This window comes from Hemiscyllium ocellatum, chromosome 16 (genome assembly GCF_020745735.1).
Source record: "Hemiscyllium ocellatum isolate sHemOce1 chromosome 16, sHemOce1.pat.X.cur, whole genome shotgun sequence".
Classification (NCBI taxonomy): Eukaryota; Metazoa; Chordata; class Chondrichthyes; order Orectolobiformes; family Hemiscylliidae; genus Hemiscyllium; species Hemiscyllium ocellatum.
This window is the reverse complement of record NC_083416.1, coordinates 42689173-42713249: the sequence shown is the minus strand read 5'-3', so window position 1 is coordinate 42713249 and position 24077 is coordinate 42689173. Positions and strand designations below refer to the sequence as shown.

General features: G+C 41.6%; 1 protein-coding gene across 1 annotated transcript; it reads right to left on the bottom strand.

The window, feature by feature from the left end:
* Positions 1–845: 845 nt before the first annotated feature.
* Positions 846–21682, bottom strand: LOC132823195 (CDGSH iron-sulfur domain-containing protein 1-like). Its single transcript, XM_060836792.1, has 4 exons — positions 21559–21682; positions 20249–20448; positions 2841–3075; positions 846–1060 (listed from the first exon to the last, which is right to left on the bottom strand). The coding sequence occupies exons 1-3, from the start codon at positions 21635–21637 to the stop codon at positions 2989–2991; spliced, it is 366 nt and encodes a 121-aa protein (XP_060692775.1). The 5' UTR covers positions 21638–21682; the 3' UTR covers positions 846–1060; positions 2841–2988.
* Between the last annotated feature and the right edge of the window lie 2395 nt (positions 21683–24077).

Sequence of the window (24077 nt, the reverse complement as noted above, 5' to 3'; positions counted from 1 at the left end):
ACATATCTATAAGTTACTGATTTCCAGGAAGAGAATCTGGAATATCATGTAAGTAAAACTGCAATAGAAAAAATGTGATAAAGAACATAGAACAGTACAGCACAGGCCTTTCGCCTCAACGTTGTAGCGGCCTCTTATCCTACTAAGATCAGACTAACCCACATACCCTTCATTACATTCCACGTGTCTATCGAAGAGTCAGTAAATCTGTATTAATAGTGATTAAGTGATGCTTTCTCCTTAATGTACAAGCCAATTCTTTGTTATTTAGCTGTTTTAGCTCACAACTAGGGATAGACATTAAATGCTGGCCCAGCTGTGACACCCATATCCCATGAATGAAAAAATATGTAAATTCATATTATGACTGCAGATCCACAGTACTGATGTCTGGAGATTACTTTGGAAAAAGGTTGAATGCAAAATTATCTAAAATCACTGAAATGTCACAATCCAGCGTTCCTAAATGTCTTTTCTAATAGAAAAAGGTTGTATATATCTGTATCATTCAAAGGCAGGTTTTTCTTCTCCATGGCAGCTTGTGGGAAAAGTATCAAATTTGACAGGAATATGAGTGGCTGACTAGGAAGCTGACTAAGGCAGAAACTGAGGATTCATTGGCTGGCAGATGCAAATTAAGGCTGTAAATGGATTGTAAATCTTTGTTTTCTGGCATTGCAAAGGCTAGCTTATGAAGGTTGTCTTTTTCAATGTGCACAAGATCAAAATATTAGAAGATGACCTGAATGGTACCAATTAGTTATTTTTTCTAAATTGAAAGACCAAACGCAAGAGAATGTGATACTTTGATCAATTGAACTGCAAAGGTTTTAATGCTCATAAGTTTATCTGCTGTGGGGAAAAAAAAGATTCCACAAGTCAATTTTTAAAAATCCAAAGTTGGTACCAATCACATTTGCTTTTGAGTCATTACAATGTGTAAGCACTGCAGAAGTTCAGTTCAACCAGAGAGAGGTGAAGGTATACAGCAGGGCAGTTAATTTTCATATTTGTTCTCCTGCCCATCTACCTTAAGTTCAAGGGAAGAGCCGCACAGATTCTGCAAAAAAACACACCAAAGTGGGAACAGTGAATTCAAAACCTTGTTTCTTTACTGACAAACATCGGAGACCAAGTTGCCTGTATGTACTTACAGAAATGGATGGCGGTTTGGATAGATTTACAAAAGAAAATACACTGAGGATATTCAATACATTAATGTTGTATAAATATGGATGATACATCTGGAAACAATTGTTCAAAAACAGGCAAAAGAATTTTATTTTTCAAACATATTTTCAAATAAAATATTGCAACAGCAAAGTATCAGAAAATTCATCATTATACATCCAGTCACTGAAGATATTAATGTTATTGTTTCCTGGTCTTTGCTTCAAATAGGGAAAAAATAGCTTGGATAACAACGCATGGATTTTCTCATCTGGGTGGTGTGAAGATGATCTACCTTAAATCATCATAACTTATACTAAACTTACATGCATCCCTTATGGCCTTCACTCTTAAGTATGTTCTGTCACATTAACAGGGTAGTTAAACTGAACTAAACTTGGGGACTATGCAATTTAGATTTCATGCAATCTCGGTTTCAGATCAAATCAAGTTAAGGAACTCTCAACCACCATATAACCCTGAGCCTGTATCAGGTGGTAAGACAACCGAATTAAGGACGTAAACTAGTTACAGTCCCAACAACCTATTGTACACATTCCTTTAATGATGGTACTGGGAAGAGTGACCAATATACAGTCCTCCTCAAAGCAAAATTTCACTCTCATAATAAGGAGGTCCTCAATCATGCTACTATGTCAAAGCAGAACAAGGCCAGATCTAGCAACTCAGACTGGTATCCAAGAGGTGTTTGAACCAGTACATTATTGAACTGGAGAATGTTTGCATAACTGCAGCACAGATTTGTAAATGTGGTATGATGTACAAAAATGTAAATTTGTCCACCAGTAGCATGAAGAATTAAAAGAAAATGTTGCTTGAACAGGATGAAATTGCAGAACACTATGGTACAAATAGCTCTGAGTATTTAGGTACATCAAATCACAAAAGGTTAGTATGCAAGTGCAGCAACTGATTAGGAAGGCAAATGAAATGCTGTCATTTATGGTAAGGGACCATAATTTAAAAGGCAGAAACTGCTAGAGAAATCTGGCAGAATCTGTGGACAGAAAGCAGAGTTAACATTTTAGGTCCAATGATTCTTCTTCAGAACTGAAAAACGGTCACTGAACCTGTAATGCTGACTCTGCAGTGTCTCCACAGGTACTGCCAGACCTGCTGAGTTTCCCCAGCAATTTCTGTTTTTGCTTCAGATTTCCAGTATCAGCACTTCTTTAAATTTTCATTATTTAAACATGGTGTTTTGCCTCAGTTGCAACTATTACTCAGTATCTATGCTGATATTAAAGAAAGCTATACTTTTTGCATTAAAATACCTGATTTTCTTTAATATCCAAACAAAGACAAACTACTAAATCCAGAATAAAATTTTAGCTACTACATTTATCCAAAAAAAATTCAATATATTTTACCTTGCAGACACTAAAGCTCATGTTTATCAAATCAAATTAAAAAATTGTGCACAATGAACTTTGTAGTGAACACAACCCCTATTAAGTACCCATGTAACAGTGCTTATCGTGGTACCCTTTTTTGGGTTTGGAAATTAATAACACAGTATAATTAGAAGATTGTAAATGAGTTTAACATTTCTTTCCCGTGTGATAGACACAGAAGTAGTTATATTCATAACACTTTGCTGCATATAGCCTCCACATTTCAGAAGTAGTTCATTCTGCAAAGTGTCTTACCTTTTTTCTTAATTCATCCTTGCAATGAGATTTGAAAATGCTGAACTTGTAACTTAAAAAGCACCATATATCAATTCAACCTTTTAAACGAGAACTGTATTACAATGCGAATGCAAAGGCTGCGAATGATTCCAGAATATTCAGTAATTCAAGCGAGTTTTGTTATGATCAAAGGTCCAACGTTATCTCTAGTTTCTAAATTATGCTTCTCGTGAGTTCCATCACAGTAAGGGAACTGCAAAAGACAATCAGAGATCATTATTCAGAATTGAAAAGTATACCACCCCCAGATTCAGACTATTCAAGATTTATAAAATATATCATTAGCTCATTTTAGTATTTACTGAAGATACGCAAGTCGCAAACCAACAAAACCTCTCCCATGCAATCACAGGATATGTAACATACTTCCTCCCTCCTCACTGTCGAATGCCCCAAACAGACTTTCCAGGGGAATCACTGATTTATTTGTACTTCTGTCAATCCAATTACTAGATTCACTGCTTGGAATGCAACCTCCTCTACACGAGGGAGACCAAACAAACACTAGGTGACCACTTTGTGGAAAAGTTCTGCAAGCATGACTCAGAGCTTCTGGTTGTTTGTCATTTCAAAATGCTACCTTGTACACATTCCTGCTGCAGTGTTCATAAAGCCCAATTCAAGCTGGAGCAGCAGCACCTCGTTTCTATTTTACTTTACACAAAGGAACTTTAAATCCTTCTGTCTTGAACATGGAGTTTCAGATCATTAGATCTGTCCTACATTTTGCTGTATTTTTTATTTATCTTTGTTCCACTGTCTTTTTTCCATGATTTGTACTTTTGAAGTTGACCAAAAGTTCTGCTTTGGATCTATACTTTATCCCTTCTCTAAAACCTATCACCATTCCCTTTGCCTTTTGTTCCACTTAATCTTGATCTACCTGTCTCCTAACCTTTCCTTGATAGAACAAAGAAAATTTACAACTCAGGAACAGGCCCTTTGGCCCTCCGAGCCTGAGCTGATCCAAATCCACTGTCTAAACCCATCTGTATCCCTCTGCTCCACACCTACTCATGCATCTGTCCAGACACACCTTAAATGAATCTACCGTGCTTCCCTCTACTACTTCTGCTAACAACCCGTTCCAGACACCTACCACCCTGTGTAAAGTACTTTCTGCGTGTATACCCCTTAAACCTTTCACCTCTCACCTTGAACACGTGACGTCTCATTATTGAATCCTTCACCCTGGGAAAAAGCTTACCTAAATCCACCGTCTATACCCTTCATGATTTTGTAGATCACAATCAGGTACCCCCGCAATCTCCTTTTTTTCTAATGAAAACAATCCTAACCTACTCAACCTCTCTTCATAGCTAGCATCTTTCATACCAAGCAACATCCTCATAATTACTGTTCTGCACCCTCTCCAAAGCTTCCACATCCTTTTGGTAATGTGGCGACCAGAACTGTACACAGTATTGTAAATGCAGCCGAACCAAAGTCTTGTACGTTTTTAACATGACCTGTCAGCTTATACTCAATACCCCATCCAATGAAGGCAAGCATACCGTATGCTTTCTTGACCACTCTATCCACCTGTGCAGCCATCCTCAGGGTACAATGGACCTGAACTCCCAGATTCCTCTGCTCAACTTTTCCCAAGGCTCTTCCATTTACAGTATAGCTCACTCTAGAATTAGACTTCCCAAAATGCAGCACCTCTCTCATTTGCCTGGATTGAACTCCATCTGCCACTTCTCCACCACACTCTCCAATCTATCTATCTATATTCGCCTGTATTCTTTGACAGTCCCCTATGCATTCTGCTACTCCAATCTTCGTGTCATCTGCAAACTTACTGATCATACCAACAATGACCTCTTCCAGACCATTTATGCATATCAAACAAGTGGCCCCAGCACTGATCCCTGTGGAACACCACTGGTCACCTTTCTCCAATTCGAAAAACTCCCTTCAACTACTATTCTGTCTCCTGTTGCTCAACCAGTTCTTTATCCACCTAGCTAGAACACCCTGCACAGCATTTGACTTCACTTTCTCTATTAGTTTACCATGGAGAACCTTATCAAATGCCTTACTAAACTCCATGTATACGACATCGACTGCCCTTCCTTCATCTATCAATTTGGTCAATTCCTCAAAGTTCTCCATTAAGTTGGTAAGGCACGATCTCTCCCGTATAAAACCATGTTGCCTATCACTGATAAGCTAGTTCTTTTCCAAATATAAATAGATTTTATCCCTCAGTATCTTCTCCAGTAACTTGCCCACCACTTATGTCAGACTCCAATGGTCTGTAGTTACCTGGAATATCTCTACTACCCTTCTTGTACAGGGGGACATGAGCAATCCTCCAGTCCTCCGCCACTTCACCTGTGTTTAAGGATGCTACAAAGCTATTTGTCAGGGCCCCAGCTATTTCCTCTCTTGCCTCCCTCAGCAACCTGGGACAGATCCCATCCAGTCCTGGGACTTGTCCACCTTAATATCTTTTAGCCTACCCAACACTCCTTCCTTCTGTCAAGGTGATCCAGAGTAAACAAACTTCTATCTCTAATCTCAACATTCATCATGTCCTTCTCCTCAGTGAACACTGACGCAAAGCAATCATTGAGAATCTCACCCATTTTCTCAGGTTCAACACACAACCTTCCTTCCTTATCCTTTAGTGAACCAACCGTTTCTCTAGTTACCATCTTGCTTCTTATATAAGAATGAAACGCCCTTGGATTCTCTTTAGTTCTGCTCGCTATAGTTATTTCATGACCCCTTTTAGCCCGCTTGATTCCTCATTTAAGATTGGTCCTATTCAACTGATATTTCTCCAAGGCCTGTTCTGTTCTTAGCTACCTGAGCCTTATGTACCTCTTTTCCTCTTGGCTAGTTGCATTATTTCTCCTGTCGTCGATGGTTCACGAATTTTGCCTTTTCTATCCCTTGTTTTCAAAGGTACATGCCTATCCTGCACTATCTTCAAACTATCTTTGAAAGCTTCCCACATATCAAACATGGACTTTCCTTCTAATAGCTGCTCCCAATTCACATTTCCCAGCTCCTGTCGAATTTTAATATAATTGGACTTGACCCAGTTTAGTACTCTTCCCTTAGGACCACTTATCTTTATCTACGAATATTCAAAAACTTATAGAATTGTGGTCACTATTCTCAAAGAAATCCCCCACTGCAGCTTCTACCACTTGGCCTGGCTCATTCCCCAACACCAGATCCAATATGGCCCATTCCCTCATCAGACTATTGACATACTGCTCCAGAAAACTTTCCTGGATGCTCCTTACAAATTCTGCCCCATCCAGACCTCTGACACTCAGTGTATCCTAGTCAATGTTGGGAAAATTAAAATCTCCCATCATCACCACTCTGTTGTCTCTACACCTTTCCATAATCTGTTTACCTATTTGTTCTTCTATCTCACGTTCACTGTTGGGAGGCCTGTAATACAGCCCCAACAATGTAACTGCATCCTTCTTATTTCTCAGCTCTACGCATAATGCCTCACTGCTCAAGCCCTCCATAGTGTCTTCCTTTAGCACAGCCGCGATATCTCCCTTCTGTTACAATTGCTCCTTCCCCCTTTTCCAACAGAAAAAAAATATATTGTTATCAACTTCTCCTCAGTTCCAATGAAGACTCATATTGGGCTCAAAACACTAACTCTATTTCTCTCCATGCAGATGCCAGACCTGAAGATCTCTAAAACTTTGTTTTTATTTCAGATCTCCAGCATCTGCAATAAGTTTTACTTTTGCTTAATTCTCAATTCATTGCCACCTCTCTTTCACGAATGTCAAACTTGAAAAAGTTATGCTCTTCTGTACAAGATGTTGTTTTTTTCATGTGGTTCACTGTTAAGAAGATGTAGGAGTACTCTACTTTTAAGAGAGTTGAAGGACTTAGAGAAGCACATTCAGAGAACTGGAAAACTTAAAATGTAACATTTGGTCAAATGGCTAATTAGCTGAGTTGCCTGGATACAAAAACTAATTTGATTTTGGCCAATCAGTTTGAGTTATGCACAAGATACCAAACTCCAATCAGGTTTGAATTTGGTATTTTGACAATATTAAAACCAATTAAACAATCGGATGCTTTGGGGCATAAAACCAAAAAATATTAAGGGGAGGACTGCCATTCCAACAACACATACAGACTGGCTGCAGAATAGCTTTATTAGATGTATTTTTATCTATCAACGACTTGTGAAACATCCCCAAGAAGAAGACAGAGGGAGATACAAAGAGAAGATTAAACAGTTGGCTCGTTTTGAAATTTGAGTTTTTTGTTAAATCTTAAATCGGGAATTTTATTGAACCAGTACTGTATAAGGGGAAATAAAAGATAGGTTCAAGAAAGGAGTTGTAAATAGTTGTTAGCTATTTTTTAAAAGTCTGACAGTGAATAATTAAAGTTGTTAATTTTTACTTTAAATAGTGACTTTTGGGATATTTCTTGGCTCTTCAAATTTTCAGAGATTACCACATTCCTCTCTCTTCAAGTGTTAAGGAACACAAGTTCCAACCGTATATGAGGACCAACATTTCTCAGGATTCTTCCTCCCCTGCCTTTTCCTCTGACTCAATTTCTTCCTCTAATCACTCTTCATTGTGTATTCTCAGCTGCTGTCTGCTGAACAATCTGTGCTTAACAAAGAACTCAGCTTTATCCCCTCATGGGCCCGGATCAATTAATTTTGGGTGCAGCATGGTATTAAATTCTTCTTTTGCTACATTCACATGGTGGCTCAGTGGTTAGCAATGCTGCCTCACAGTGCCAGGGACCCGGGTACAATTCCCGCCTTGGGCGACTATCTGTGTGGAGTTTGCACATTCTCCCAGTTCTGCGTGTTTTTCCTCCGGGTGCTCCGACTTCTTTCTACAATCCAAAATGTGCAGGTCAGGTGAATTGGCCATGCTAGATTGCCTGTAATGTTGGGTGCATTAGTCAGTGGTAAAGATCGGGTAGAGGAATGGGTCGGTGTGGATTATTCTTCGGAGGGTTTGTGTGGACTTGTTGGGCTGAAGGGCCTGTTTCCATACTGTAGGGAATCTAATCTGATCACAAGAACTCTGTGGCCACTTCATGGAGCTGGTGCCCTCGTCCCGCTCAACCAACACTTTCACTCATTTCTAATACTGTCTGTTCACCTGGACTCCTCTGGCTTCTTACCCATTTTTGATCTTTTCATCGAGAGCTGTTGGCATGTTCATGGCCATCTTAATGTCTCCACTCCACTCCTCTAACCTCTACCCTTCTAGAACATAGAACATAGAAGGATACAGCGCAGTACAGGCCCTTCGGCCCTCGATGTTGCGCCGACCGAATCCTACCTAACCTATACTAGCCCAATAACTTCCAAATGCCTATCCAATGCCCGCTTAAATGACCATAAAGAGGGAGAGTTCACCACTGATACGGGCAGGGCATTCCATGAACTCACAACCCGCTGTGTGAAGAATCTACCCCTAACATCTGTCCTATACCTACCACCCCTTAATTTAAAGCTATGTCCCCTAGTAACACCTGACTCCATTAGCGGTAAAAGGTTCTTAGTATCTACCCTATCTAAACCCCTAATCATCTTATACACTTCTATCAGATCTCCCCTAAACCTTCTCTTCTCCAATGAGAACAGCCCCAAGTGCCTCAGCCTTTCCTCATAAGATTTTCCTACCATTCCAGGCAACATCCTGGTAAACCTCCTCTGCACTCGTTCTAAAGCTTCCACATCCTTCCTATAGTATGGCGACCAAAACTGCACACAATACTCCAGATGAGGCCGTTTCTGAGCTCATTGCACTCTGTTCTCTCAGGTCTCCTCCTGATTTTGTTATTAAACTTGCTGACAAGTGTGATGTCATTATCTGGAGTACAGATTTCTACTTTGGGAGAAGCCAAATACCAAATCCAATACAAAGTGTCCTATCTCCTCCAGACCATGACTCCACCACTGAACATTAAGCCGTTGCTTCCAGAATTGTGACTGGCCTGAAATCTTTGCTTCATAGCATCTGACCTCATTGAACCCCAAACTCAAACAGCTCACTTCTACTTACTTCTCAAAGTCCACAAACAGGACTACCCTGCAGACCTACTGTTTCAGCCCTCTGCCTCGCTGAGTTTATTTATTCTTATCTTGACTCTATTTATTCCTTCCTTGTCCAGTCTCTTTCCACTTATGTTTGTGATTCTTCTGAACACATCATTTCAACTATTTCCAATTTCCTGGCCTTAACTGCCTTCTCTTCACTACAGGTGTCTAATCCTTCTACACCTCAATCCCCCAAAAACATGTTCTCCTACTTTGACTGGAGGCCTGAGAAGTCCCTCTGCATCACCCTCCTCCTTTGTATGGCTGAGTTTGTCCACTCATTGAACAATTTATCCTCTACTCTTCATGTTTCCTGCAAATAAAAAAAGTGTAGCTATGTGGAGCATTTCTTGTTCCAGTCCCACAGTTCTCATTTTCTACACCACCAGCCTCTACATTCTAATGATCATCCTTAGTTACACCATCCACTTTGAACACTATGCCAAATACACCTTCTCGTGACTTTCTGTCAGCATTCTAAATGGGAACATTTTCTGGTCTCTCCTCTATTATCAACAACTCATTCCCCTCCCATTGCATCTTCCCTTGCAATTTAATGGGGTGAATAGCTGTCTTTCTACCTCTTCTTTTCAATCCAATGGCCCAAACATTTCTTTCAGGTGAACCAGCAAATGAGTTGTACTTACTTCAATCTCATCTACTGTGTTCATTGCTCACAATGTAGTCTCCTAAACTATAGCAAGACCAAATGTAGATTGGTAAGTGCTTGCAGAATACTTAGCCAGTAAGCATTACTCAAACCATCCAGTCCTTTGCCATTTAAGTGCACCATTTTGCCCTCATGCTCACATTGTTGTCCCAAGCCTGCTGTAGTATTAGCAAATCCCAATGCAAGCTTCAGGAACAACTCATTTCCACTTAAGTCATTACATTATATAACCTTCTGGACTCAATATTTGAGTTCAAAAAATTTAGAATCTGAACTCTATCCTTCATTTTGGTATTTTTTATCTTTCCTGGTGTGCATGCCTTTGTTTCATCTATTGCTTTTGGTTTGAGCCGACCTATGGTCTGCTCTAAAGACTTAGCCTAAAACTCTGCTTCGTCTCTTCTCTACAACCATTATCACTTCCTTTGCCTTTTGCTCTATAACATCTTTGATCTCTAATCTCTCTTGCTTTTTAACATTATCTTGACCTTTCCTTCTGTCCCACTTGAAACCCCTCCTTTTCAAAAGCAAAAAAAAATCACATTTCTACTTCTCTTCCATTCCCAAGAGCCAAACTGAACTTGGTTTCTTCTTTCCACAGATGCTGCCAGACCTGATGAGTTTCTCCAACACTTTCAGAACTCCTGCATCCTCAGTATTTTGCACTTAAAGGATAGAAAATGTTGTTTTTGTCTAAATTGTTTTCTCACTTTGCCAGACTATTTGATTTTTCCTCCGCAGCTTCACAATTTAAATGTGTCGGACTTGCACAAACTGTTTTAATCAATTATTAGGAATGCTCCGAGAATGATACTTTGGTTCTCCTACCTTTCATCTACCCTCCTTTCGAGAAACATGTGTACTCTCTATATCTGCCTGGTAAGGCAGGTGTAGTTGGATCTCACTAACAGAAACACAATCACCATCAAAAAGACATCACATAGTACACAAGTTTGCTTTGTATAATTCAGTCTCAGGCTGTAACCAACATCAAAATGAAGATTTCTTTTTAAAACTCAGCTGGTCCCCAACTGAGCTAGTCCCCGCTATTAAGTAATATTTCTATTTATATTGTAAACAAGCATTTACAAATAGTGAGCAAATAAACTACTTAAAACTGTTTCAAATTCCAGAGGCAAGATACCTTGAGTCATAATAATCCCTATGCTGTTCATTCAAGGGGTCAGGGAACAAAATGTCGATCATATCAAATTATGATCTATTTTTCAGGTCAATGGACAGTCAACTAGTCTTACAGTAATCAGCTTACTAATTGGAAAAGAAAAAAATTTATAAATTAGTCTTCCAAACTAATATCTTTACCAAATAGACACATTTTATATTTTTGAGCAACAAAAGCAGAAATTGCCGGAAAGGCTCAGCAGGTCTGGCAGCATCTGCGGAGAGAAATCAGAGTTACCTTTTCAGGTGGAGTGACCATTCCTCAGAACTAGAACTAGGTTCTGAGGAAGGGTCATTCTATGTGAAACCTTAACTATTACTTCTCTCCACAGGTGCTGCTAGACCTGCTAAACCTTTCCAGCAAGTTCTGTATGTTTCTTATTTATTGCATCCAGTTTTTAAACTTATAGTTTTTGAGCACCAGCTTAATCTTAAAAGGCATGAAAGGCAGAAAAAAAAAATGCTTATAAAAATGTTGAAGGATTAAATACAGATAAAACCACAGAAAAAAAATAAAAAATGATCCTTCTTAACAGACATTTTCTAACATTACCATTACAATTTAAAAAACGATTTTTGTACTGAAACAATGCTGAAGGAGGTAAAGTTGATAATGGAGGATGCTGTCAATACTGAAGAACACAAGATTGAAGTAAATCTGAAATTATATATCAAGCTTTGCTTTAAAGACAAAAGCAGCTGGATTTTTCCTCATAAATGACTATTAAGGATTAGGCTTACAAATAGGGAATAGATAGAAAAATATTACTATAGAAGGAAGGCAAGTCTGAAGGAGAAATATTAAAACAATGACGCAGAATTTTCAGTAATACTGGTGACTGATTGTCCTGGATACTGCCGTTAGCAGTGAAGGAACAGCATTATGCCCTACACCACACAGCTGCCGACACACATTGAGCAAACTTGCCAATACAGATTCCCAGTATTTTACCATCTGTTCAAGTCTCGCCAATTCTTCAGGAAATCTGTCTATGAGATGGGCAGCATCAGGAGAACCTTTCAACCAACTAATGAAATTGAAAAACCTGCATAGATGGCAAAAGCAGGAATTTAAAACAAAAAATTGGGAAATTAATTTAAATAATTGTGTAGGAAGCAAAATAAAGATTGGGATTACACACCTGTTCAAGGTGAAGTGAAAGACATAAGACCAAACACACAACTATACAATATCTGTAACACTAATTTTCTGAGGGAACAAGTCCATACTTGCACATTAATTTTCAAGGTTAGATAAATTGTACAGCAGTAATTATGATTTCTGCACTGAACACTCAGTTAGAAATAACTGAGCAACACTTAAGCCTCTCATCAAACTTAGTGTCTTTAATGTGATAATGTAATAAATTTAAGTTCACAGCATTTATATGTAGATTTCCTTCGCAAAGACTGCAACAGCATTGCTTCCGAAAGAGCGGAGTATCACTGGAAGAAATTCTGGAATTGTGTGCCTCACTGTCCAAAATATTATGATAAAAGTTGCTGCCAATTTTAACTTGGTTAACTGTAAATTCTAATAGCCTCAGCATTATTAGTACAAAGACTGGGTTAGACTGCAGTGTTTCCCAATCCTTCATTGCAAAATTCACACCACATTTGAAATCACCATAGCAACGATAGCATGGAGTAGTGTCCAGTATTTGAGTCACATTGAAGGTACGGAGTCTGACACAGAAGAACTGATTACTCTTTAATTTTTACAATGTAACCTGTCTGATCTGAAAGCGCAAGGATGGGTCACAGTTCAGACAGAATGCCTAGATCGGATCTAGTTGATCAATAGGCTTTTCATGACATAATAAAGCTGCACAAATGGATGTTTAAAAGGGATGCATATGTATACAGCTGTCTCCTGTAAAGCATTTTATCATTAGCCATATTTCATGACTGATTGCAATCCACACATAAAACCACAAAGCAACCTAAAAAATTTCCAGTTGTTGAAGCACTATTTAGATTAAAGTTTAGGATTTCAATTAAGTTATTAGAGCAAGTCAGAAAACAAATTCAATTACATACTGTGTATTTGAATACCGATTCTGAATTCTGATGCATCACAATGCTGTTAACAGAGTAAATTTGCTCTTGTAGTTGATATTAAGAGGAGTGGACAGATGATAAATCGGTTGTCCACCTTTTTATTTGTGAGGATCTCGGTGAGAGAGTGTACCTGTCCCAACAAATTATGACATGCCATACCTAATGCTATAAGTCACCCATGCTATAATGACCCAGATTTCACCATCATAATCCCCTTTACCATAGATCCACCATTAAAATTGTAAATTTTCAAGATAGTCAAGTCCATCAATTTCAGTGATCTGTCTTGATTTGAGCACAATAATGAGGGGCAGTGAATTTGCAACCTGAGATGTTAGTTTAGCACAGTTAATGTTTCTAGTTCAAACAAAACATTTTCAAAATAGCACCAGAGAAGAAGTTGGAGATCTGATGTGACTCAGATATTATGTGTTAGATAAAGAACTATTTCTTATACCCTGTTCAAGACTGTAAAGCAACATTAGACGAACTTTCACCTGGTCTAAATTGTATTCAGATCTAAAATTATTTTAAATTTATAGCTAGTTAACAATAGTTGAGGAAAATGTATTTGAATCTAAAGCTGGGAGGAAGCTTTAACAATGTGTAACAAGCTCCATTCTCTCCCACATCTTGCTGATCCTTTCCCTTGCAGTGCATCACTCCAACCTCATTTCCACCCGTTTAAGTGTCTCTTGCCTTTGCTGGAACATATTACGAAGCATAGAGCACACCATGATATACAACAAAATTTTGCAGATGAGTATTGTAGGGTTCATCCGAGCGATTTAGGTAACAAAAGTGCACTTTGAACAGGGAAACTGTTTGATGAAGATTCTTGTCACAAGATGGCTGTTATTGTAATGCCTTAGGAGTACAGATGTGGCAGAGATACAGCGAAAAGAATGCATCACCTCAGAGGATAGGTGTTGTCCCATGAAATGTGGAATGGAAGAGTGGAGAATATTTGTATCAATGGCAGATTTCAGGAAATTTTGCACAAAGATGAAAGCAGTTTTAAAATTGTGGTCCAGCTGTATAGTGGTATACCTATCCATTGTCGTTGCTTGACTTATCACTAGGCGCCCTAATGATCATATAGATACAATCAATGATACTCCCTTATTTGTAGGAATTGGATAATTGCAGCAGATCCAGCTGCATTCAGAACATGGAAGTCCCCAGTGAAAAATTTTATTTAAACTCTAACTTTCACATAAAGACAATCTGTAACCATAGTTATGCAACTGCATACACCCAACTGTGAAATGCCATTGAGATCCGCAGCTAAACTTTGAAATTATTTACAGGTGAAAAACTTCAAGACCACAGTTACCTTGACAACTTGTGGCAGGAACCAGCTATGACTAGACAACTCTGAACTCTTCATTGACAAGGGCACAGTTGTCTGCAACCAGCTGGAGCATCACAGTTGCCTTCAGCACTGTTTTCCTAACATGCTTACTTGCAATTTTTCTTATATATCTTGCGCTCTGGGTAGAGTCTCTTCTCCTCTGTGGTTCTGCATAATTGATGTTAGGCAATCCTTTCTCACTGCATATGTTGCTGCTGCAATGTTTCAACAGCTTCTGTGCATGGTGAAACAAGTAACTTCAGGTGCACTGCATGCTGCTCAAGTGACATCCAAGCAGGCTTGGTACAATGTCCAAAAGCCCAGCGTATACCAATTATCTTCACAGCCCAAGGTTGCAGCATGATGAGCTTTGGCAGCTTTTCAGTACATAAAATAAGATGTTTCAGCCGTTCAAATAATATACAAAATTTTACAAATACTTTCATTGCCTATTGACATAATTCTGCCAGACTCATCTCCATTCAACTGAAGGCTCATGATTCTCAGTCTTTGCCTGGAAAATTACTTGTCAGCTAATTTGGGGCCAGGTATTGCAACCTCAAACAGCTTAAATTTGAAAGGCAGCAATATGATTGGTCTCCATAATCTTTTCTGCTGTTGTAGATTTACTGCCATTAGAAACAGAGATGGGACGTCTGGCCATCCTATTGAGCTATCATCGTTTTTTTGCCAACTGCCATCGTTTTATCCTAACTTGGGACAGGAAACTGCAGCCCAAGTGTCAAGTCATCATAGATATGAGGCGTCAGCTATTGCTTCAGTTTGTGAGAAGCACAAAAAGCTACTTAAGAATTAAAGAAACAAGATTTAATATCCTAAAGAAATTTAAAACATTATGATGTAATGATTAATCTGTTTAAGTATGCAAAGGGTGCAGTTTACAAAACCTCTACATGTAGGGTTTGAAAGAGGCTGCACACAGACAGGAACAATCATTCGGATATAACTGGATGCCTTTCATACATCATTGATTTAAATGTAAAAATAGAAATAGAGAACACACACATTGAAGAAGTCAAGTTAATGAACAATTTAAAAAATAAACTATGTAATGACAAATGCAGCACTGAAAGTAGATCATCTTATAACACAACTTCCAGTAACAAGTTGCATTGGTAAGGGAGGACACTGAGCAGGGTAACTTGAGTAGTTGAGCTGTGACCTCCAGCAGCAGATGATGATGGCAAGGGGGAGAAGGCAGTTTGAGCAGTTGATTGGGCCCTTTCTGAATAAAAGGTCTTTTGAGAAAAGAGGGCTGATGGGAAGAAGCAAAGGATTCGTCAACTCAATTTAATTTGCATGCCTAGTTCCAAATAAAAATTTCCTTGTTTAACCTTAATGTTTGTAATGATCTGATGCCAATGGAATAAAAAAAAATCCTTGCTTCCTGATCTTTGGGTCATCCATTTGTTCAAATCTTGTGTTGTATTTTGCTGATAATTTTATCAGAAATGCAGAAGACCAGACTGTTTGCAGACATTCAAGTGAATTACAAATTACAACTGCTCAAAGGCAGTGTTTTAGAAATGTCTAAGACATTTCAGTCTGTTCTTTGAGAGTCTCGCACTCCTCAGGGATACGATTGCCTACGTGCAGGACAGAGGGTTGGACGCCTGCCTCATCAGCCTGGACCAGGAGAAAGCCTTTGACAGGATATCACATAGGTATATGAGAGATGTTCTCTCCAAAATGGGCTTTGGGGAGGAAATCTGCAATTGGATCAGACTGCTCTACACCAACATTGTCAGTGCAGTCTCAATCAATGGGTGGGAATCAGACAGCTTCCCAGTCAGATCTGGAGTCAGGCAGGGCTGCCCTCTCTCTCCTGCCTTGTTTGTGTGCTGCATAGAGCCATTTGCCGAGTCCATCAGGAAGGATGCGAGCCTGAGAGGGGTGACTATTCCTGGCAGCGGGGGCCTGCAGGTTAAGGCCTCCCTGTACATGGATGACGTCGCCGTTTTCTGCTCGGATCCGCTGTCCGTGCGCAGACTCATGTGCATCTGTGACCAGTTCGAACGGGCCTCGGGGGCCAAGGTAAACCGAGGCAAGAGCGAGGCCATGCTCTTCGGGAACTGGGCCGACCAATCCTCGATCCCCTTCACCGTCAGGACCGACCACTTAAAGGTGCTGGGTATTTGGTTCGGGGGGTGCTGGGGCGTGCGCCAAGTCTTGGGAGGAGCGTATCAGTAAAGTGAGGCAGAAACTGGGCAGATGGAAGCTACGGTCGCTCTCCATCGCGGGAAAAACTCTGGTCATCAGGTGTGAGGGACTGTCATTGCTGTTGTACGTGTCACAGGTCTGGCCTATTCCCAGAACCTGCACCGCTGCAGTCACCTGGGCCATCTTCCAGTTTATGTGGAGTTCAAAGATGGACCGGGTCCGAAGGGACTCGCTATACAAAGATCTGGGCAACGGGGGGAAAAAATACACCCAATACCACCCTCACCCTGATGGCCACCTTTGTGTGTGGCTGCATCAAGCTGTGAGTGGATCCCCAGTACGCAAACGCCAAGTGTCACTACGTACTGAGGTTCTACCTGTCCCCGGTGTTGCGAAGGATGGGCCTGGCCTCGCTGCCACGGAACGCTCCGAGTAGTTGGACCGTTCCGTATCACCTGTCCTTCGTGGAGAAGTTTATGAAGAAAAACACCTTTGACCACAAGTCCATCAGGAAGTGGTCAGCACATAGCGTCCTCCAGACCCTTAGGGAAAAGGAGAGGGCGGATCCTATCAAGCGGTTCCCTGAGTAGACTGTCAAAGCCATTTGGCAGAATGCCTCATCGCCAGAACTGTCCAACAAGCACCAAGACATGGTTTAGCTGGTGGTGAGAAGGGCTCTGCCTGTGAGATCCTTTATGCACGCCCGGACTCTCAGCCGCACCGCACGCTGCCCTCGAAGCGGCTGCGGGGGGGAGGAGACTGTCACACACCTCCTTCTGGAATGTGCCTATGCAGAGGAAGTCTGGAGAGGAATGCAGTGGTGTTTGTCGAGGTTCGCCGTGACGCAGGACTCCGTGCTCTGCGGCCTGTTCCCTGGGACGCACACTGAGACAAACATCAACTGTGCCTGGAGGGTCATCAACTCGGTGAAGGACGCTCTCTGGGTGGTCCGAAACCTGTTGATCTTCCAGCTGAAGGAGTTGACCCCGACTGAGTGTTGCAGACTGGCACATTCCAAGGTCCAGGACTACGTGTTGAAGGACGCGCTGAAGCTTGGGGCAGCTGCCGCCAAAGCGCGGTGAGGAAAGACCACCGTTTAACATCTGCCTGCCTAGAGAAGAACAGGGGGCCCATGCAATTGTTTTAGGCTCTGCTGACGCCTCAGCTAAATATATGGGCATATGAGTGAGAAAGGCACAGACCTGTATATCTGAAAATGTGTTGCTGGTTAAAGCACAGCAGGTCAGGCAGCATCCAAGGAACAGGAAATTCGACGTTTCGGGCATAAGCCCTTCATCAGGAATGAGGAAAGTGTGTTCAGCTAAGATAAAAGGTAAGGAGGAGGGACTTGGGGGAGGGGCGATGGAGATGTGATAGGTGGAAGGAGGTCAAGGTGAGGGTGATAGGCCGGAGTGGGGTGGGGGCGGAGAGGTCAGGAAGAAGATTGCAGGTTAGGAGGGCGGTGCTGAGTTTGAGGGAATCGACTGAGACAAGATGGGGGGAGGGGAAATGAGGAAAGTGGAGAAATCTGAGTTCATCCCTTGTGGTTGGAGGGTTTTACAGGTTCAAATGTGTTGCTGGTCAAAGCACAGCAGGTTAGGCAGCATCTCAGGAATAGAGAATTCGACGTTTCGAGCATAAGCCCTTCATCAGGAATCAGGGTTTTACAGGTTGCCCTGTTGGGTCCAAACTTTGTTGGTCGGAACGTAGTCCGGAGTCCGTGCGGGATCAGTCGGTTCCGTAGGCAGATGCTGAGGAAGGAGATGTGGCTGTGGTAGCGAGTCTGTTTGAGAACGTGGCTGAAAGCAACAGACCTATATATACCAATGATAATTTCTGATCTGTGTATGTAAATGTTGACATTTTTATGGCATGACCAAATGTACAGACCATCAAATTATTTTATGATTATTTTACGAATAAAGTATATTTTTGAAATAAAAAAAATTTCAATCTGTTCTTTGTAATGTTAAGACATGCAACGTATATATCTATGAACGACATGACAAATTGTACAGGTACCAATGATTTATTTCTATGAATAAAGTATATTTTGAAATTAAAAAAGACAGCAAATGATAAAAGTTTGCAAAAATCAAGCGAAAAATAATAATACAAAAATTAAGACTCTGCCATGGATTCCAGAAACTTGAAATATTAGCAAAATTGCTGGAAATACTCAAAATCAAGCAGCATTTCCAGAGAAATATGTTAATATTCCCTTTTCAATGGACACTGCTTAATACAAGGGTATTTCAAACATTTTGTTATTACGTTAGGCCAAAAATTACATTGGTCAATGCGATCAAGCCAAAAATTTGAAGGTATTAAATTATTTGAGAAAGTAAACATTGAATTTTAGCAAAAACTGTAATATTATTACTTCATTACTGAATTTTATCATACAAGTTGTGTCCTTTGAAAAATATCTGGTACTGGGAATACTGAATCTGACCAAACTGAGACAACTTATGGCAGTAACCAGCTATGACTGGAGAACTCTGAGCTCCTCATTGACAAGGGCACATTTGCACAGAGACTCTAGTCAAAATGGTCTCATTTGTATGTGCATATCACACCTACATAATACCTCTACCAGCCCTGCCAGTGGTGTCATTCTATCCTATTCACTCAAATCTATTGTGGTAATCTGAGCAGAACCATGTTTTTGTTTACTGGCAGGGTGTTTCACAGAGCTTTCTGCATGTGGAGTGAAACACAGGCTTTAAAGAATAAAGATCTCCCTACAAGTCAAAATGTGACACAGTACTAGTAATTTATCTACTAGAAAAATTATTATTATGGTGTAGACCAGCAGACACACAAAATGCTCTGCCTAAATTTTGGTGAATTTAAAAAAACAAAATAAACTAAATATTAGCCTCAAGTTAACAACACAAGAAAGAATTATTGAGAACTGGTCTTTTTTCTCTCATCCAATCTCCTTTTCCTAGTTTCAAATTATAAAAGATTGATATAATAGGCTTTATGGAAAGGAAAGAACTTGCACTCACAAAAGCATTTTCATGAATTTCAAACAGGCAAAGTGCTTTATAACACATGAGACAGCTGTAGTTGAAGTGTAGCCATTTCAAAGAGGTTTAAAATATTATGCTCCAGATGCAAGCTCCTAAAATCACCCATGTTAACATAAGAAATATTGGCACAAGTTGATATCAAAAAGTTAAAAATTTCTAAGGCCAAAATGACTTGTATTATTTCACTCACTGAGTTGGGGAAATTTCCATCTTTATCTACAGTTGTTCTCTAATCAACCTGTTCAGAGATGTTATTATGCACCTCTGGAGCAGATGGAACTTGAATCCAGGCCTCCTAGCTCAGAGATAGGGAAACTGCCACTACATAAGAATCCTACTCCAACTTTATCTACACAATAACCTTGGTAACACTGCATACCTGATAAAGGGCTGTAGACTGAAACATGCAACATTGGGCGGCACAGTGGTTAGCATTGTTGTCTCACAGCGCCAGAGACCTTGGTTCAATTCCCACCTCAGGCAACTGTCTGTGTGGAATTTGCACATTCTCCCCATGTGTGTGCAAAATATGCAGGTTGGGTGAATTGGCTAAATTACCCGTAGTGTTGGGTGAAATGTAGGGGAACGGGTTGCGGGTCAGTGTGAACTTGTTGGTCTGAAGGGCGTGCTTTCACACTAAGTAATCTAATCTAATTGGAATACCTTTGTTGTATATTTCTTAACCAGAAAAGAATCCAAGTTCAATTGAGACAGCATTGACTAAAGATTAAAACCCTCGGTAACTTTACCATTTTATGTCTGCTCCCCATGTTACGAATCGTGCTTTAAATGTCTAAAATCACTAACCTTTGAAGATCTCCAACATCTGCAAAAGGCCGTGTTGGCACCCAAATCTTCTATATCAAAACTATGAACCACTTTGGCAACATCTTTGCTGATTGCTCGGTTCACTCTGCTGTTCCTTTCTATTTTACTCCTAATCATTCGATACAGAAAATAGCCACCAACCATTCCTCCAACAGTTAATGGTAATATAATCCAGTAAGCTACAATTAGAAAAATAAATTAATACAACTTAAGTCAGAAGTTAACATGATCTAGACCATTACCTAACAATTCCTTTATGCATGTGATTTCTATTAATTTAATTCAATTTTCTGGTAATTTAACCAATTTCAAATTTATTTTCTCTTTTACCAGGATGCTAGAATAGCTGGCACCATTCAATTCTTTTGCATTTTGTGTAATATAACAGGCTATTCCTATGATAGGAAACTTTCAAGTTTGGAAGATCTAATCATTTGTAAAATAATGTAATTTTGGAACAGGCTTATCAAGGTTTTGTATCATGTCTTTTTAAATTGGAGTATGCATTTGAAATCAAGGCATAGTCTATATCTACAATTGTATGAAAACGTTCTTTTTCACATTATGTGCATGATCTTAAGAGTGGGAATTTGGATCAGAACGCCACGTGCATATTATTGACAATACAAATTAATTGCAGGGTATACGTCCAATAATACAAATTTCATCTCCCCAGAATGTATAAGTAATATCTTATACCTAAAATCTCCATAAAACATTAAACTTTAAGTTCTCCTTTGAGTGGAAAAAAGTACAGGCAAATCATACTGACTACAGTTTATTCAACAGTTTTACTGCAGTCATCCTTGTCAACTGATCAGAGTGTTTTAATGTGGTTTAGGAAAGTTTTAATTCCTATAAATTTAATTTAGATTCTGTATGTTTACCTCAGGTTTGCCCAATTAACACACAACGTTACTTTTCATAAGGAACGTAAGACACATTTTACTCAAAATTATAAAATGTTGAATTCTGTAAAATGCATTGTTCGCGCCCAAATGGCCGTCGGAAAACATTACAAAATAACGTGTTATTACCTACTTCACAGGACGGGGTCTATGATTGGAACAACCAAAATGGGAAAGTGGATAAAAATACAGACAATCCGATGATGGAAAGAAAAGGCAAATCCGTAAAATTATTTTTAAAAATAACCGCCCGCGGGTAATTATTAATTTCTACATTGATTGGCGAGGGGGGAGGAGTAACAGACAGACTATTTGTTACAGGTGTTCAATCCTGCAAATATCTGCCGCAGAATTTCAAACTAGAGAATTGAAGGTACGCACATTTCTGTTGGAGACCAGAGGCCCATGTCTGTCCAGGAGCCTCCACCCGGGTACCTCCCTGCACCTGCCCTTCCGACATGGCTGCTCCACCCAGGGGGCGGTTACCACCGCCTTCAGCCACTCTGTCCCCCCAACCTCTCTGTCTCCCTCCCTCTCTGTCCCCACCCACTCTGACCCCCCAACCTCTCTGTCCCCCTCCCTCTCTGTCCCCACCCACTCTGACCCCCCAACCTCTCTTTCCCCCTCCCTTCTCTGTCCCCACCCACTCTGACCCTCCCACTCTGACCCCACCCAATCTGACCCCCTCCCTCTCTGTCCCCACACACTCTGACCCTCCCACTCAATCCCTACCCACTTTGTCCCCCTCCCTCTCTGTCCCCCTCCCTTTCTGTCCCCACCCACTCTGACCCTCCCTCTCTGTCCCCCTCCCTCTCTGTCCCCACCCACTCTGACCCTCCCACTCAATCCCCACCCACTCTGACACCCTCCCTCTCTGTCCCCACACACTCTGACCCTCCCACTCAATCCCTACCCACTTTGTCCCCCTCCCTCTCTGTCCCCCTCCCTTTCTGTCCCCACCCACTCTGACCCTCCCTCTCTGTCCCCCTCCCTCTCTGTCCCCACCCACTCTGACCCTCCCACTCAATCCCCACCCACTCTGACACCCTCCCTCTCTGTCCCCACCCACTCTGACCCTCCCATTCAATCCCCACCCACTCTGTCCCCACCCACTCTGACCCCCTCCCTCTCTGACCCATGCCCACTCTGTCTCCCTCCCTCTCTGACCCCCACCCACTCTGACCCCCCCACCCTCTCTACACCCCCACCCCATCACCAAGTTTCCAGTCTAATCGGTTCACTTCCCCAGTGGTCAGGGAATGAGTTGTACATTTCTCACCCCGCTACACTTTAGTTTCTTTTTTTGATCGTTGGATTCTAAAGCACTGCTTTGTTTTGTTTTGTGAGAATTGGAAGTGTCTGACTCAGACCCAATGGGTGGATTGGCCTCCTCTTTCTGCAACAAAATGTGCCTGTTTGTGTTAAGGGGCATGGATCCTGAAGTCTAATGCTGACATCAGGATTAATGTTAAAAATCACACACCAGGTTGTAGTCCAACAGGTTTATTTGGAAGCACTAGCTTTCAGAGCGCTGCTCCTTCATCAGGTAACTAGTGGGGCAGGATCCTAACATTGAATCTATAGCAAAAGATCACAGAGTCATGCAATTAAAACGATATATTGAAATACTTAACAACAATCTAAGTTTGAACATGTGTTGCTGGTTAAAGCACAGCAGGTCAGGCAGCTTCCAAGGAATAGGAAATTCGACGTTTCGGGCATAAGCCCTTCATCAGGAATGAGGAGAGGGTGCCAGGCAGGCTAAGATAAAAGGTAGGGAGGAGGGACTTGGGGGAGGGGCGATGGAGATGTGATAGGTGGAAGAAGGTCAAGGTGAGGGTGATAGGCCGGAGTGGGGTGGGGGCGGAGAGGTCAGGAAGAAGATTGCAGGTTAGGAGGGCGGTGCTGAGTTGAGGGAACCGACTGAGACAAGGTGGGGGGAGGGGAAATGAGGAAACTGGAGAAATCTGAGTTCATCCCTTGTGGTTGGAGGGTTCCCAGGCGGAAGATGAGGCGCTCTTCCTCCAACCGTCGTGTTGTTATGTTTTGCCGGTGGAGGAGTCCAAGGACCTGCATGTCCTCGGTGGAGTGGGAGGGAGAGTTAAAGTTTTGAGCCACGGGGTGGTTGGGTTGGTTGGTCCGGGCGTCCCTGAGGTGTTCTCTGAAGCGTTCCGCAATAGGCGGCCCGTCTCCCCAATGTAGAGGAGGCCACATCGGGTGCAGCGGATGCAATAGATGATGTGTGTGGAGGTACAGGTGAACTTGTGGCGGATATGGAAGGATCCCTTGGGGCCTTGGAGGGAAGTGAGAGAGGAGGTGTGGGCGCAAGTTTTACATTTCCTGCGGTTGCAGGGGAAGGTGCCGGGAGTGGAGGTTGGGTTGGTGGGGGGTGTGGACCTGACGAGGGAGTCACGAAGGGAGTGGTCTTTGCGGAATGCTGATAGGGGAGGGGAGCGAAATATATCCCTGGTGGTGGGGTCCGTTTGGAGGTGGCAGAAATGACGGCGGATGATACGTTGTATACGGAGGTTGGTGGGGTGGAAGGTGAGAACCAGTGGGGTTCTGTCTTGGTGGCGGTTGGAGGAGCGGGGCTCAAGGGCAGAGGAGCGGGAAGTGGAGGAGATGCGGTGGAGGGCATCGTCGATCACGTTTGACTCCCTTCGTGACCACCAGGGATATATTTCCCTCCCCTCCCCATCAGCGTTCCACAAAGACCACTCCCTTCGTGACCACCAGGGATATATTTCCCTCCCCTCCCCTATCAGCGTTCCACAAAGACCACTCCCTTCGTGACTCCCTCGTCAGGTCCACACCCCCCCACCAACCCAACCTCCACTCCCGGCACCTTCCCCTGCAACCGCAGGAAATGTAAAACTTGCGCCCACACCTCCTCTCTCACT